Source organism: Cyprinodon variegatus, unplaced genomic scaffold (assembly GCF_000732505.1).
Source record: "Cyprinodon variegatus isolate N-32 unplaced genomic scaffold, C_variegatus-1.0 Scaffold83, whole genome shotgun sequence".
NCBI classification, from domain to species: domain Eukaryota; kingdom Metazoa; phylum Chordata; class Actinopteri; order Cyprinodontiformes; family Cyprinodontidae; genus Cyprinodon; species Cyprinodon variegatus.
The window spans coordinates 234,623-252,844 of record NW_015150536.1 but is presented as its reverse complement, the minus strand read 5'-3'; the positions used below and the strand labels follow the sequence as shown (position 1 = coordinate 252,844).

Genomic DNA, 18,222 nt, shown 5'->3' with positions numbered 1-18,222 from the left:
TATATATATACAGTATGCATTTTTTTTTTCTTTTTTCATTTCTTTAAAAGAAAATAAAAAGCTTGTCAATCTACAATGGCCAGATTTTTTAAGTACACAAGGCATTCTCTGCAGCTCCCGACGTTGCAATGGACACTGGAGTTCTACGAAAGATTCTAGCCTTACATATCCGGGGTCACCCCATTTATGTGGATGACTAAGTTAAGTTTAGAGTTTTATCATCGGCTCCATATTTTTAAACTGACTTGAACAGTGAACTGTAAGATGCTCAAAACTGACAATATGTTTTAACCCCAAATATTTCATAGGTTTTCATAATTCATAGTTTTCAAAATTGTATACCAAAGGACTATAATTTACAAGGGGATTTCTTAAGGTGATAGTAGACCGTAAAGCTTTACTACTTAAGTGGGAAAATTTATTGCAAACCTAAATTTATAGATAAAAATTTATAGCTTAGTGTTTATGGGTCTGTCACATGAATTTCAAGGGAAATATATTAAGGTCTGTGATATTAATGTAAGAAAACGTAAAAAAGATTCCAGGGGCACAGATACTTTGGAAGGTGGAGTATTTACTTTCTACAGACTGAAACATTATTTTTTATTGTATAATGATTTTCTGCAACATGGCTTCATTGGACATAAATATAGTCATTACTCAAAAGCCCATTTTATAACTGGAAGACACTAAAATTCCTCTTCAGCAACAAATATGTTCATAAACATTTTTATGGATAGTTTTATTTCTCAGTTTTATAATGTTATTTCAAGACAATCGCCTAAAATATCTCAATTCTCAAATAAAAATGGTTCTATCAAATTTAAATATAATAAATTGAATTTATTACTCAAAATTTGACTATAAAATGAAATTGAATTCCCTTATATGTGAAATTGAGGATGACTTTAGCTGTTCCGATGGGATGAACAGAAATATGATTATGCAGCCACCAATCAGCTGTAATAATGAAAAAGTTATTTATTTACTTACTTAGGGATTTGATAAGTCTGCACTCTTGGTAAGCATAAAAAAACAACTAGTGTGCCTGGTGTGGAAATCTGCCTGCTTACCATTAAAACCTGGCACTGTGTGTGAGACACTGAGAAATCTTTACAGGTCATATCACAACCATACAGCATAAACAAGAAGCTTGTGATTTTTAACAAATTGGAAACAGTTTCTTTAAGGAAAAAAGGCAGGTGCAAATGCAGTACCTCAACTGATGCAATGCTGTCAGAACCTATTGATGGAAAACCTCTACAAAATAATTAAAAGTGCTATTTTGTCTTGGATTAAAGTGTAGACTGCAGCAACTGCCCAGTGAAGCTTTAAAAAGGAACATAAATAAAGCAAGCACCACACTTACACGTCCAAACAGTAATACTAGAGGGAATGCTGATTGAGTTGTTGATGACAGCAAACACATTGATGTTGTACTCAATGCCTGCTTCTAGACCTGTAATAATCCAAGATGTTGTGTTTCCTGGGAGCCTTATTTCTAGTTGCACACCTAACAAAAGGGAACAAAAGGAAAGAACAAAGTGATGCAATGTTATTCTCTGTTGTGCTTTTTAAGGCACAATGACAAAACAGACAATGGAAATGCTTTTGTTTCTAGATCAAGACAGATCTATCCATACCTCCAGGGATGCTCGGTGTGTAAGTCACCAAGAAATCTGTCACCATCATGGACCCTTCCCACTCCAGCTCAATAGTACGATCTGTAACTCCACGTGCATTTAATTTCATGGCAGGTGCCACTAGTAAAAGAAAAAAACAAAAAAACATGAATGTTTTTATTGCTTAAAACAATTAATCTGATAGATAGGGTTTAATCAATTATTGAATTAAATGTCAACGAATGCAGTAAACCATTCAGAAAGCACAAAGACTCTAAAACATGCCATTTGCTAAAAGAATGAACTCAGAATAATAACTAAGCCAAATATATATATATATATCTAAAAAACAGTTAGTTTTCCCCAAAGATAAGTCTTATTTATCAGTGAATGCTCTTTATTTCAATTTTTCTACTTTTAGTTAAACCCAACTGAAAGCCGTGAGAAATCTCCTATACAGCACCTTTTGCTTCCCAATGATTTACAAATAATCAATAGATTAATTTGTTAAATGGCTAATCCTAAAATTCATACCTAGATAATTTGACAGTGCAACAATCCACTAAAGTAAAACAAAATTAAAGGTTACGAGGTTACATCACAAATATGTATATAAAAAAGTATTTGCATTATCCTTCTTTTACCCTTGTTAACAATATAATCTAATATACTGTAAATTTAAAAGCTAGTTAGGTTCATTGGTCTTTGTCATATTTTCATTTTAAAAATTTGGATTTTTGAAGACAGGAAGAATTCCGCTTCAGTAAACTAGCTGTCACCCTTAGAAATAATTGGATATGAACAGTGTTGGGTAAGTTACTTAAAAAATGTAATCCGTTACAGTTACAAGTTACCTTGTTTAAATTGTAATTGTAGTGTAACTTTTTCGATTACTTTTAAAAAGTAATGTAACTAATTACTTTTGATTACTTTTTGATTACTTTAAGGTTTTAATGAGTATTGACCCATGTTCAACATTTAATTTTTGAGAACTGAATGTGAACCTTAAAAAAGCACTAAGCTGATAGGGAACTGCTGACAGGCAATCACAGGATGTCCACAAGAAGAGATGCCAGCACCAGGCATGTAAGATTTTCTCAGACTCCTCTCATCAGGCCATACTCTTTTCTGTTCCTCCCCCAGGCTCTACCATTTACGCAGTTTGCAGACCAACACAAGCAGATTCAGAAACCACTTCTTTCCTACAGCGGTCACCTTATTGAACTCTTCCCAAAGACCAGTCTTTCCTTCCCCTCTATCCATACCTTACTGTACCATCCCAACATTTGTACAGTGTTCCTCTTCAATTCGCACCTGTACAGCCCTACTGTATCTACAGACTCAAAGTTTCACTACTGCTCTCGAATTAGAGTATCTTAGTGGCACACATCAGATTGAACTATCTGGAAATTAAAGGTGCCAATAAAGTTAAAGCTGATATATTTTTCACATATATTTATTTATTCAAAAAATATACTGTAGTTGACTGTTTTAATTAGTATTTGGCTATGTACTGTAAAACAAATGGCTAATCTTTCGGCAAATCCAAATCTTTCGGTTGTGATGTTCTTTTTACATCTCGTTGCAGGTGAAGAAGCAGACTAAAAATGTTTTGTCATTGTCACCTTTCTATCTCCTCTTTCTTTCATCTTTTCTCTTTTTTTTATTTTTCTTCTGTTTTTCCTCTTCTGTTCTATTTACATTGCAGTGTCCATATAAACTGTAAAACTCCATGCATAATTATAATATTTAGTTTCACAATTTGAGCAATATGGCAATTGCCATATTGCTCCACTTGTGAAAGTAAAATCTGTTTGGCTCTTTTTGCATCAAGACAATTATTGTTATTGCCACATTGCCAGACAGGAATAAAAAAAAAGAAAGAAAGAAAATGTTTGGGGAGGTAGCTTTAGGAATGATAAGCCGATAAAACGATTGCACACTGCAATAAGAGAAAAGGCTAAAAAAACATTATAGTGACAACACTATAATAGCCATGTCAGACCAGGTCTAACCAATGCTTATTGGGCAGGTGAATGTTTATTTTACTTTGCAAGTTTGGTCTTATGTCATATTTTGTAAGCTCAAATCAAACCAAGAAACAGTTGTAACAACTCTTACTACACGCTCAATTGGGTCAGGCTTTAGTCCTTCTAGGTTTGAGAAAGTTCAAGAACATCAATTCACTTTTAACAAAGCATAAATCATGCCTGAAGGCTTAAATAGAAAAGAAAGTAAGTGAGCTTTCTGAAAATCATGCAAGTGGGCCACACTGTATCTAACATGAACTGTTCACATAGAAAATCAGCTGCTGAGATGCATATACATACATCCCCAGAAACACATGTAACAACAAAAAAGAAACAAAACAAAAAAAACTCAAAAAGCTTGGGCAATGGTGCTGGAAAAAAAAGTGTTTCCAAAATAGCTCCATCTGTGATCTCTTGCTGAGATTGAAGGATGCTGGAGGTGTGTCTTTTAGGTCAGAACTCCAATTGTCAGGGCATCAGTAAAAAAAAAACAACTGTGGGGAGTGGAGACCTGCAGAGCCTCATGGAGCTTTGACCATTAATGGAAAGATGGGATTAAGTTCTTATGATCTTTTATTGGAACCCTACTTTAAACATCCTGAACAATCCCTTTAATAGTATTGTCTGTCCTACAATGGTATGAGCTATAAGTAGTGCAGACAAGCTTATCTTTTAAGTTTTTATATAGTGTATTTACTTCTAAGCACGGTATAAAAAGGTAATCAAATAAAACACATGTCCTTAAGAAACACTGACAGAATCTGATGCAGTCCAATTAAATATTGACTTGTGTTCTCATAAGTAGAGTTTCTATGTGTTCTTTACCTTTCTTAGTAACGCTAATAAATAAACATATATCTGACAAAATGCCTATATTTTAAAACCATGCATAAATTTATGTTCTTCTCCTTCCACACTCCATTAGGAAAACTGTTTAGTTTGTTTTTTAGGAGGCTGATGGTGCAGCTCATTTTTGCAAATTCAATTCTGTTCAATTAAAAAAATGCACTTCGCTGTAATAGCCTTTATATATGGATGTGACTGAGCAGTCAAACCACTCTTAAGCAATCTGACTGTGAAGAACCAGCAACAAACTAACAAATGAATTGCTTTAAATCATCCAATGCAAAGGCAGTAAAGTTTTGAATAGTATCAATTTCCTGAGAAAATAAGATTTGTGAATGCAATGAATGCAAATGCTGCGCATTAATGGCTTTGCCCAAAGCCAGTCTCCACACTTTAAATTAGGAATCAAACCATTAGTAGTGCCTGATAAACACTCTCAGGCTTGGTTTTAATCACTCATAAAACAAAGCCACATCAAATCCAATCCATATTCATTTGACTTCCCTCAAGATGACATGGTTGTCAAACTCACCCTCAGAAGCCTCTGAAAACATAGAACATAAATATTGTGATAAAAGATACTTTAGGTGGCTTACTATACGGCTGTCATTTTACCACGTCACAAATACTGCACATTCCCGAAAGAAAAAGAACTCTACACTTGTAGCGGGAGGCAAGATTTCAAGCCTTAAACCTGAGTGACAGCAATGGATGTAAATGTGGAGGCATATGCAGGAGTGTTTACAGCTCCCATTGCCAGAAAGAACAAAGGAGAGGGAGGGAAGACAAATGAAGGACGTATAGAAAAGATGAAACAGTGGACATGAGCGCTTTTAGTCGGAGACCCACACAGGACAGAGGAGAGCGGAGAAAAGCGGATGAAGTCGGTGCGTGAGGAGAGTAAATAATTAAAAGGGCCAATGAGTTTAATGGTGTGATAAGCAACCTCTCACCCTTCTGATACAGGACACCACAGCACAGTGACAAGGCCTCCTATGGGAACTTTTGAGGCATTTTAGAAGCTACTTCTGCCCCTCTCTCACATGCCTGACAGATGGGCTCATGCTGTACAGCAGCTTGTTCATTTTGAAGCAGTGGCAACAACTTCTGCAACATTCGCAGATAAGATTTATTTAATCAGTCCAACTTAACTCTGTTGGGCAAAGGAAGGAAATAACAAACCAAAGGGAAGCAACAGAAATACAGCGGGGAAAAAATTTGTGATGAAATAAGGTCACCCTGCAGGCTTTGTGAGTCATCCACTCAAAAATAAAGATATAAATCAAGCTGAATGACAAGGACTGAATACATAGCTGAGAATGTATCATCTGTCAACAGTCCTGAAGCTAAAGTGTGTACAGTTTCTTTGAAGAGTAACGCAATATTCCAGAGTACCCATGAACTTTTAGAATCGTTTGAATATGACACAACTGCATAAAAAGTTGCAATGTAAATTTATTTTTAGGATTACAATTGTTTTATAAGAAAATACATTTAACTATAAAGAGAAAAAGAAATTTGGATCTCATTTTGGAGTTAATTTCAAACAGTAATAGCCTAAATGTTATTCCATATGCTTGCATCAAGTCTCTGAATCTTATTAGATGCTATCAGCATCCTATAGAAAAAAAAACAAACAACAAAAACAAAACATAACCCTCTTAACAAAGACTTCAACAACCAAGGTCAGTCCATCATCAGATGCTCCATAGTGTAAAGAACTTCTGTTATTAACTGATTGAGTTTAGGCACCTAACAGTGTTTCTAGGATTGCTTTTTATCACATGTGTTTCAGAACATTAATCAAATCTGAATATAAGACAGGGATAAACTAAATATATGTTAAATACATTATTTATATCCTGCTTTATTCAATAAAGTAAAGCAAAAAGAGCTTTTAAACTGATCTGGCTGTGTGGGAAAAAGCAACTTCACCTTTGTCAAATCATGAATTAAAAGTTATTAAACTACATTTCTTAGCAAAGCCAATTTTACAATCCAAATCCAGGCCTGAAGATATAATAAATAATTGTAATTTAATATAAATACACCACACCATCCTGTGTCTAGGATTTGGAATGCCATCAAACCAGGATGAAAGCCTAAATTTACTGCAGCAGTGGCGAACCTTCCCAACCACAAATACTCATGTGTAACACATTCACAAAACCATTCCTGCCTGTTCCTGCCAAAAGACCTATATGCAGCCACATAATGTCATCCTGCCCCCCTGTTGCACTAGTAACCAGGTCTGAGCAGTTGCACCTGCAACACTATAGTTATCAAGAGTTGCTGTACCTGAGAGGAGCGCTTTATATTTCTGTCTCACACCTAACATAGAGCCAAGAGACTACCCAACATGGTGGTGATAGTGTGAGGGTTTTGAACTGCCCTGGCTGATTTCTCAAGACCCACACAATTTGCTATAATTGATGGAGTCATAAATTGTGCTTTCTACAAGAAAATTTTGATGGTGAATGACTACCATTGGTGTAAGACCTAAAGCCAGTTACACATGGGTTATGCAGCAGGACAGGGGTCTAAGAATAACCTCAAGGTGACTTATACGTATATAGTAATACCTAAATGCATTTTCTCAAATCTGAGAAACTTAGATCCATTTCAGGAACTGTAGTTAGACCTTGAATATACTATCTCTGCTAGAAAGACCCACAAAAAGCCCTGATATCATTGAACTGAAATTGTTAGATGGTAAGTTTTTTGCTTGTTTTATTTTAACACTAATCACTAGTTGGAGCAGGAAACTGTTCCTCATGAAAAATTCAAACAACCTCCTAATTGTAGACGTCCTCTAAACAGAAGGCCATCGCTATGTTTTTTTATTACAAATAGAGGCACTGGCACTTAGAGAAAACAATGGGATAAGATTCAAACCTGGAACAAACGGTATTGCTTTGGCCTAGTCCAGTCCTGATAAAACTGACTGGATAAGAACTAACTCAGGCTGTAGGAACAATAAATCAGCAGCTATTGCCCCAAATCTACAGAGACTTTACAAAATAATGTAATTTCCTGAGGACCAAGGGCCTAATTTCCCAACGATTTATATGTAGGAAAGCAATTTCAAACTTGTTTTCGCATGTATAGTAGTAGCCATTCAAAATGTCTCCAGTTGATGGGGCCCAGGCTGGTCCTTGGCTAGTCCCCTACAATTTCCTTTTAAAAATCTTCTTTCTGTCATATTCTGTGGACATTAAGATTTACAGAGAAGAGTAATCTCCTGATCAGACCTTGTAATTCAGTGAAAGGGTGGAGTTAGAGTAAAAAAATATACATGCCCATGAAAAGGCCAGTGGCTGGAAGTTGGAGGGGATTTTGCTGCCATACGGCTGGCTTTTGACTGGGGGCCATTTTGAATGGCTGCTACTGTAGAGTAGATCTTTAAATAAGTTGCCAAACAATTGAAAAGTGCAATTCAGCAGACAAGTGCTTTAAAACATTTTTTCAATGTGTTCCTTCATGAATATGTATATTGTATTCTAATGACACAGTGTGCATATTTAAGGGTGGAAGATATGCAAAGAAACTGCTTACCACTTGGAAAGTGACTAATCAAATCAGACGGTGAGCGCAGTTTTTGTGTCTATATTGGTGGTTTCACACACAAACATTTCTGCTGTCATTGAACAAAGCATTGAGAGTAGTGATGTTTCATAAATTGTTACAGGCCTACCTTGGTGTGCAACATTTTGGCTGAAGCCGTTTTCTGAGGAGCTTGTGTTTGCTAAACCAGCTGTTTAAAATTGTAAATCTGACCAGGTCCCCTTCTCTGTCAAGAAGGGGGTAGAGGAATAAGCTGACAAAGTAGGTTTTTACAGGTTTTATGATTGATGTGTCATTATTTTAGTTCTACATTTAATACAATTTTGATTTTTTTAATGTTTGGGTTTTTTTCTATGAAGTTGATAAACTAAAATAGACCCCAGCATCAATTCAAGCACAGTCGCGATGACACAGTCACACCGCACACAACACTGTGTGCCTTAACTATCATTTGATGAAATCTGATTATACACTGTCTAAAATTAATGTACGTAGTTTGGTTTATGGTTAATGAATTCTTAAAATAATTTTATATAGTTTATTTGAAGTTTGAAGTGTTTTATTAACCTTTTTTATTGCAAATGCGATTTTCCTCTCTCCTGTGGTCTGGATGGAAGTATTGTATTTATAAATTATGTGATGACATTATCTAGCAACTTGTAGGACAGCCAATAGTAATAAATTTTTTTTTGGTGAAATGCTAAAAAAAGGGTTTGTGTCAGGAGTCACCCCCAAGTTTGATCCCTCACATCTCAGAATGTATAATGCATCAGATTTCGGCTTCAAACAAATCTGCTGCTGCAGCAAGAGATGACTCCATTGATAAGAAAAGAAGACTCAATTTCCCAGAGACTCACTAAAATGTAACAATTACAGATTGGACAAATATTACCTGGCCTGATAAATCTAAATTTTCAATCAGTTATAAAGATGATCTGGTAAGAACTTGCCATGACCACATGGATATATTCTGCATTGTATCATTAGATCATGCTATTGTGGGAGTGTAAAGGTAGCTACTTACTCCAAAGAGAAACAAGACATTTCTTTCACACTCCCACAGGAGATTACATCATTTTCTTCTCTCAGCTGTTTCTGGGCAAAGCTTTTTTTTTTTTCACTGGGTGTCTGACTACCGTACTGTGACTGGGCAGGATGTAGTTGGGACTGTTCATGTTAGTAAAGCAGAGATGCCTCACATGTCTATCGACCAACACTATAGTCTTGCAAATAAACTCTGGTGGCTTGAGGGGTCAGAAATACCACTTTTGCTCAGTTGCTGCATTTCTTCTATAAATTGTCCTAGTGGGGCAGTCCTACACCAATAGCGATGCACTCCCCTGGTGTGGTCCAAGTACGAGCGTAAGAAAACCTTACGAGCACTTACAGCAGCACCTGCTCTGTTCTTTGCTATGACCCCTTCTCCCGTTTGCTCCTAATCAATCTTTGGTAACTTTCGTTACAGAGGGGCACTGACAGCTGAGCTTCTTGTGGAGTATGAATAGTATAAGGCAAAACACACATTTTTATACTTTGCACAACCTCCGGAACCTTTTTTTTTTTTTTTTTTTCTAGTAGGGTATGTAACAGCCTTAATTATGTAGTCAATATTTCCTTGGCACAATTTGGGCCCCTTAGTTCCAGCTAAGTTACAGCCTCCCTGAGGAATGTCAATAACCATGGTCATCCTTCTATGACAACAGTGAAGCGATCCTCTGATAACTACTCCACAAAGGATACAACACAATGTCATAACACTCGGATCATGTCAAACTGGTTTATTAACCATGACAATAAATTTGCTGCATTGCAATGTCCTCAACAGTTTCAAGATAAATCTAAATCCAGTACCTTTGGGATGTGTAGCAAGAAGATATTTTCCCCATGGACTTGTGGGCAAAAAAGTAACCCATCTAGGAACATATATTCATATGTTGTCAGATGACTTGTATGCAGGAATGCCAATTTGTTTTGTTTTTTTCTAAATTATTTCTCCTGACACTGATTAAACCCCCAGAAAAAGCTGTCTTCACTAATGTTATATATTAATATTTTCATGTCTTGAAATATCTGAGATGATACTCTTACATTTCTGCCTCATTTAGTATGCAGGCATCCACGAATACACAAATTAGCCCTGGCTCGCCACTCATCTCCTTCCTGCCCGAGTAACATCCACCTCCTTCCCTCTTCTCAACCTCTCCATACTGATTAAAGAGAGCAGCAAGTTAAGCCCACACCTCATGTATGAGGAGACACACATGCACAGTCACAGAAAAAGTTAATCTAGAGAAAGGATCTGATGTTTTTTTATGGGGTCCTGCATTGATTCAAATCAGGGATTTTAAAGGCCAAATATGATATTGACAGTTTAATAATAAATAAATCATAGTGGGGCCATTTGGGTAAACATTTAATTCAAGGTGGAGAATGATGTTGGGCTGATACTAAGTTTTTGTTACTAGATGAATATCCCCGGCATTTTCGTTAGTTATGTCCTAGTTTAAACTCCTTTACAGTTCATATTTTCTATAGAGATATATATAAAAAAAATATTTATTTTTTGTTTGCTTCTAAAGAATTTAAATAAGGACGTAATATTACAATCTTTCAAGTTTTGATTTCAACAATATTGACAAAATTCGCCAACATTACAGAAAACCTTTCATTTAAAGTAATAGTGGGCTTCAGCTTTTTACACCCCCACAAATACACAAAAACTGAGCAATGATCTGATCAGAGCCTGTTCAAAACATTGTAAGCTTTTTGCAGGCTTTATGATCTATAAATGAGGATCCATTAAGTTAATTAATAAGCTTGAAAGAGGTGACATACATATGTAATTGTGTTGCTATTCTTCATAAAAGGTTATTTTCGTTGGTTTTATTCATTAGCATACTGTGGAGTATAACACTGGTCTTTTGAGTCCAGTATTATACAATTTCTGAGAATTTTGGAGCCCAGCTATTATGAAATTCCCAGAAATGAAGCCTTTAGATAGCAGCATTATAAAGTAGACACACTATCTAGTTCAGGGGTCGGCAACCCAGACTGCTCAAAGAGCCATAATGGACCAAGAAAAACAAAAAAATAAATCTGTCTGGAGCCTCAAAAATGTAAAAGTCTTATATATGCCTTGTATGGCAACACAGGCTATAAGTTTATTATTCCACTATAAAAAAGGAATATGTGGGCTTAAATATATAATAATTATTCATGATTAAATTTTTATCCTGGAACAAATGTCACTTAGCAGCATGAGGTGAGGTAGGAGCAGTGAAAATTCTCACTGCGCACTGCTTCTCCACCCTTCATCACTCGGTTTAGGTTTTGTTGCAATTGATGAAATGTGTTTTTTGTTGGGAGGAGCTGATTGAGTCATGAGGAACCAAGCAGGAACTGACATCCATCAGAGTAGTGCTCTCTAATCCTGAAATCCCACATCTTCCATCACCAGCATTCCTTAGGACTTGGGGAAAAAATAGAATAAATTTCACATCCCTGCATCAGAGCGCTACCTATTTGATCCATGGACGGTTTTCCATCCTTGCAACCAAACTAGCAGCAGTAGTGGAGTTTGGAGAAGCAATCCACTTCTTAAATCTATCTTTTCGCTCCTCTAATTTATCCAGACGTTCTGCAATCGCACATTTTCTCTCACTCCCAGCTTGGTGGTGGGCTGCAGATTCACCCTTCCCTGGAAATGCCTTTCCAAATGATTCTTTTAATTTTTTTGACAACCTCTCATTACAAAGAACAAATGCAGGAAATCCTTCCGCATTGATAATGAAAGCAAATGATTCGGTCTATTTGAATCCTCTTTTCTCATCCTTTATCTTCCTTTTTTTTCCCCTCTGGGATCCATGGTCCAAGACACACCTGGTCTCGGACCATTGGTTTACCTGGCATCGCGCCACGCTGGTTGCAAGTTATGACCACTGATCTCTATGGCTATGTTTACTTTTCTTTGACCTCCTGCACACCATATCAAAACAAACAAACAAACAAAATTTCATACATTTTTTAAAAAAAGCTCCAGGGAGCCGCAAGGGGGACACTAAAGAGCCGCACGCGGCTCCGGAGCTGCCCCCGATCCAGTTGATCTAGAGCCACCTCACTGAACAGTAAAGAAAATAAGTATTTGCACACCCTGCTATTTTGCAAGTTCTCCCACTTACAAATCATGGAGGGGTCTGAAATTGTCATCATAGGTTGTTGTCTATGATCATAAGTTTGATTAGACTACAGTAAATATGCTTTTTACAATATTGTTGAAATACAGTCAGGTAATGCTTTTATCAAATATCTAGCTAATTACCTTTATTTTTTTAGACATGCCTGCACTTAAATCTTGCTTCCTATTCTTATATACATCTGGAAAACTGTATTTTCAGAGCATCTTCCCCTCCCTCTTCCTTTTCCAGCTATGGCTCAATCCAAATAGAGCAAAGTGTTAAGGAAGATTCAGCTAAACTTACAGTATAGTGCACCAGCAGTCGCACAGCATGATAAGTGCTGTCTGAATAGTGCTGGCAGTAAGGAGGTTGGAAAAGGAGCCTCTATACTTACTGTCGTAGTTCACTTATGATATGGGCCATAGACATTCCTATCTACAGTAGCACTATACTGTGCCAGCATTTATCTTTACAGAGTTTAATAAAATAACAATATTTCTTCATGTGTACTCTGTGTGACACATGCAAATGTATAATCCTTTATATGCTGTTGGCTACATTTGTTTCAATTGCAATGTAGTTCTTTATTTGAGGGTTGGGGTCCAAATTTGACAAGCATCATCAATATGTACTTTAGTCACATTATCACATTCGGAACGATAAAGGCTGTCCGTATTCAGCACACCAGACCAGGCTTCCTTTCCTACCCATGATATCCTCTTTACTATTGACCATGAAAAGTGAAGAAGAGAAGCTTGCTGTATTTTGAATAAGCCAATGTTTTATGCCTTACTTTATATATGGTTGCTTTAATGAGCTGTACCTAGTCTGCTTGTAAGGATTCTTAACTGAGCTGACCTAAGCGACTGGACACAATGTTTAAAACAGACAAAACATTTCAGGTATCGAATACTTTACTTTTTTTTATTCTTTTTGAACCATGCACAAAGTAGGCTTGGACAGTATATCTCCCATTAACAAATACCTGCCAATCACATTGTATTCTAAAGACCAACATCATTAAGAAATAACTCAGAAACTCCTCTCTCAGTGCATTCCTCCCTCAATGCATGTCGACCCACAGTAATTAGCTGAAGCAGAACTCTGTTTTTCCAGTGCCTAAATCAAATTTCTACGCAGAGAAATAAATAGGCATGGCTTCATTTTCAAATATTATTTACTTGTGTGATATGGGTACAAAGCTTTAGAAAAAAAAATATATATATATAAATATTTTTGGCAAAAAGAAAGTCAAGTAAAGTATTACCTGATTCAAAAGGAAAACATATTTTTAATTTACAGTAGTTATTCAAATGGAGGGCACTGATAACACATACATTTAGGAGATAAAACAGTTTATAGTTATAAAACAAACATGAATGGGCGTAGCTTTGTAATTTTGTACTCCTCAAATAGAAAAGTTTTGTATTACTGATATAAGTATGTAAAAAATGTAAAACCTGTCAACGCTCTGCATTTTATTTCTAGTTTTAAAATAACTGGGAAATATTGTGACTAGTCTCACAGTGCCACTCATAGGTTGATACATGTGTCATAGAAAGGTATATAGTATTTTCACATAAAAAATATCCTTCCTATTTCTCACCTCGTGTCTGAAAGAACCAATTTAAATTTAACAGTCCATTATTTCTCATACTGAGAGGATATAGACTACTATAATTGAAGCAGAAATGCCTGCCGTTTTCTTCATCTCCTGATAACATATAACACTTAAGCCTATCACCCTCTAGTTCTCTGGTTATTGAACTGCCTCGTTTGTATTCAACAAACTCCCCTCTAAAAGCAGTGCCTAATTACTATAAAAAGAAAAAAAAAATGAAATCCACCCCGTTTCTTGGTAAAGATTTTAAACAGGGACAATAGAATGGAAGAATCCACTTTGCAAATACCATTTTCCCTTCCTTATTCTTTATAGCTCACACCCCTATCCGTCTCCATCCATCATTTTGTTGACGGGTAACTCACATGGCAGAGGAGGATGTGATATTTTGGCATAGAGTGCTGCCTTTGAACAAAGGCAAGCATGGCTCAGAAACTGTCTCAGTTGCAGCTAATGTGACAGTTGGCTCCCCAGATGAATGTGACTTTTGACAAATGAATGCCGTTAGACATTTTGCTGTCCAGCAAGTCGTGCATCTCCAGTACTTACATTTATAGCTATAAGAGCTTAATTTCAGCTCTAGATATGTACTAAAAATCATGAAAATGAGAGCTGTAATCTTCCCTCCTACCTTGTGCATAACGTATATTATTCAAAAAGTTTTTTTTCTAATTTCTTCTAAAAAAACAAATTCACGCTTCTGAAGAAAGTTGCTTTTAAATTTCTGATATTCTAAGACCTTGGGTTTAAAAATTTGATAAACAATTTTAATTCAGTCAGACATTCTTGATTATAATAAATGCCTACAGCATGAGAATATGAAAGAATGTATTAATTCATTCAAAGTTATTAAAATTTCTTTTTTTTATGCAACATAAACACAAACACACGATACCGTAATTGTTTCTATGTACAATAATATTGAACCTGAAGGTATATGCTCTACAGGGGTCTCAGACTGGTTCCAGAAAGGGCCGTGTGGCTGCATGCTATCTTTCCAACCAAGCAATGGCACACCAGACTCCATTCATTTCATCAACTGAGTGCAATCTGAACATGATGACTTGATGAGATGGTCTGCCATTGCTTGGTTGGAAAGATAACCTGCAGCCACACGGCTCTTTCTGGAACCGGTTTGAGACCCCTGCTCTAGAATTAAAGGGGCTTGGCCACCTACTTTAACCTAATGTATTTCTACTCCAGTAGCTCACTCTGGTTGAATATTGTCTTCTGATGAATGTGAGAGTACATGGCCTTTTTAATACTGATACTAGTGACAGCAATGCTATTCTTGAGGTGTGTTCACCCCGAACGTGAAACCAGCGAAAGGTTTGCCAAGTTCTTCTGCTTCTTTACGCCTTGAACGCCACCTGGCCAGTGGAAGCCTTTCGCAGGCAGGTGAATTTGCACAGTGGGCAAAAGGCTTCTACATTGTGGAGTCTGTTGGTTATTGGTTTTATCTTATCATGGCAGACATGGCTTTACAAAGAAAATGGAGGTATTTTTGACCTTAGTAAGCCACCCAAAGCTGCCGATGTTCCTAGCTTCACAAGATTCCCAGAGACAGAACCAGTAGGGTGAATAGCATCACATCCACCATAGGTTAGGTCTGGATGATGGTTGCTTTCAGCTGTACTACAGCCTATTGGTGACCCAGTTCGGGGCTCTGTTGTCCAGCAATGGGGGGGCAAATCACCAGGACAACAGAGGATTAGGTGAAACAGCATTCTGGAGCTCAGACAGGAGCAGCCGGGAGAGAAAAAAAAGAACAGAGAACAGGCTGTATCCCGTGTCACCCTCTGGAACTAAGGAACCTCAGCAGGAGATTGGAGAAGCTCTCCAAGGAATCAGTGCACTAAAGTGGGGGGAGAAGGCAGTGCAGAGAAGACCACTGGGGAAACAGGGCCAGCAGGGAGAGTCTCTAGCTGATTTGGGATAGCTAAAGAAGCTAACAGGGAAGGAACAGAGGAGCAGAAAGGCAGATTGGATAAGTCCACCAGGAAGACTAAAAGGGGGGTAGAGACTTTGGGTGCCTGGGAGTAGGACAGGTGTAACTGCAGGCTGATGAAATGCGTTCTGTGTGGAGGATCAGCAAAGTTTGCCCTGGCAGACACTGGTGGAGCTGGGGAGAGAAGGCATTTGTCTGCTCTGGAGACAGGACAGAAAAAAAGTCATTCTAGGACTAAAAAAAGGCTCTTTGTTGCACTCCCTCACTGTAGCACACAGTCACATCTAGTCACTGATTAGATTTCACAAATCAAATGCAGGGGTGGAGCTAGATGGGGGGCCAGGGGTGGCCAATGATTGGGTAAGGGTGGTCATGGCCACCCCTGTGGCCATCCCCTACCTTTTTTTTTCTCTCAAGTAGAATATTCAAAAGAAATTTTATTTTATATATATTAACAATTACTTGACAACACTGTGATTAATTATGCACATTAATATACCAACATTAGAGATGATTAGTAAAAAATCCAGGCTCTTTCAGAACTAGATTTTGTGTTATATGCCATAAAGAGAAAATGATGAGTCTCTGCAAGTCATCTAAGAGTCTTCAGTGAAATCATAGATACTGTAAATAACTATTTGAACAAAAACCTATTAAATTATCAATTTATGTAGATATTAGTACTTGTAAATATCAATTTAATGTAGAATGATATTGATAAAAGTAGGCAAGTAATGACGATGTAAAAGATGTTCGCTCCAGAACTCAAACCACAAAGAATTTTATCCAGTATATACATATCCATCTATTTGTTAGCAACGGCTGTAGGAATCAATAGTTTGTCTTTATTTAGGAATATGAACGTTGTGCTTGTTCCTGTTGGAACAGTGTAGATTTACCCTGAGGTTCTGGTGCATATCCACTTTTGGCCACCCCTCAGTATACATTGGTTATTGCCTGGCCACCCTTTTTTTTTCTGGCTACGCCTCTGCTCAAATGTAAATTGAAGTTCAGATTCTTCAACTTCATTCACAGGCGAGGTATTGATCAAATGCCAGCAACTTTCACCAGCACCACCACTCGATGGTGCAATGATATGGGAGATATCTTCGAGGCAAACTCCGGGAACCTTAGTACCAACTGAACCACAGTGTCCCTGAGTATTGTCGAGGACTATGGTTGTCCTGTATAACCACAGCGTACTTATCTTCTAATGGCTTTTTCAGCAAGGTACAGTACTGCAGAAACAGTCAATCATTTCAAACTGCTTTAATAACCACGACAATGAATTGCCTGCAATGCACACTTACCAAATCTAAATCCATAATTCACGTTATTTTTGACTCTTGGTGATCTTAACAGGGGAGACGTGTTAAGACTCTCACATACACTGCTTAATACATGAGCAACATAAATACACCTACAGTAAAAATAACATTACATAGGCTGGTGGTCCCTCTTTCCCAATGCCATTATTACGGTAATCTATATCCATCGCTAACATCATCACACTCTGTGCATTAACATCTTTTTCAAATTATTGATCACAATGAACAAGACTACTTCTTTAAAAAATTCACTGAAAAAGAAATATATATCTATAAAAACGTACTGATCTCTTCTTCTATTGAACGCAACATATTTTTTTATTTAGATAAGAGTCTTTGGTGACTTTTTTCTATTACAGTATTTTTCCTTCATTAGCTAAAGTGAGCAGGTTAAGTATTTTATTTTTCTATATGACTCATTAATTAGATTTTTTGACACAAATTGATGTGGTTCTGGTTGCATAAAGTAATCTAAACAGCAATACGAAGCAGAGTCTATATAAAAAGTCGTTGATCTTTTTCGTGATTCAGTACCTGTGAAATCAAGGCGAGACATATCAGTAATCAATGTCTTTCAACTATCATTTTCTTTCATGTCAGGTTTCCCTTTAAATTTTTGCTCTCTAATATCAAACCTATTGGATCTGCAGACAACCAAATGCAATCTTTTATCCCCCCATCACATTAATCCTGTATATGTTAAAAGGTTTTTTTTACACCTTTAAGGCATTGGTCATAGAACCCAACTCATATGGAAGGACAATTCAATATTTAAGTTAAAACACAGTAAAACAAGGTAGAATATAAAATAAAATATTTCAGTGACTGCCCCTTTAAATCAAAGACAATTAAAGATTTAGTGGCCAAGCTGTGGAAGATGGGTATGGGCCTATCAAAACCAAATAAGTATTTAATTTGCCTATTGGGAATCTATTGTCTTCTAAAGATTTATTGGAAACTGCAAAGAATTTGGGGAAAAAAAAAAAATGTATATATTCATTTCAATCCAAGTTCTAGAGTTTTTAAAAGTAGCCTCATATTGCGACAGTGAAGAGCATAACTACAATACAGGACCCAGTTTCACTTTT

The 18,222-nt window shown here is 36.7% G+C and overlaps 1 protein-coding gene across 1 annotated transcript in view; it reads right to left on the bottom strand.

Annotated features, from left to right (window-relative positions):
* The window catches only part of tnr (tenascin R), a 240,956-nt gene that overhangs the window by 92,723 nt on the left and 130,011 nt on the right, over positions 1–18,222 (bottom strand). The window contains exons 8-9 of the mRNA XM_015373217.1: positions 1,644–1,763; positions 1,370–1,513 (exon numbers count right to left, since the gene is read on the bottom strand). Coding sequence (XP_015228703.1) covers positions 1,370–1,513; positions 1,644–1,763 — 264 coding nt within the window. The remainder of the gene's footprint in view (positions 1–1,369; positions 1,514–1,643; positions 1,764–18,222) is intronic.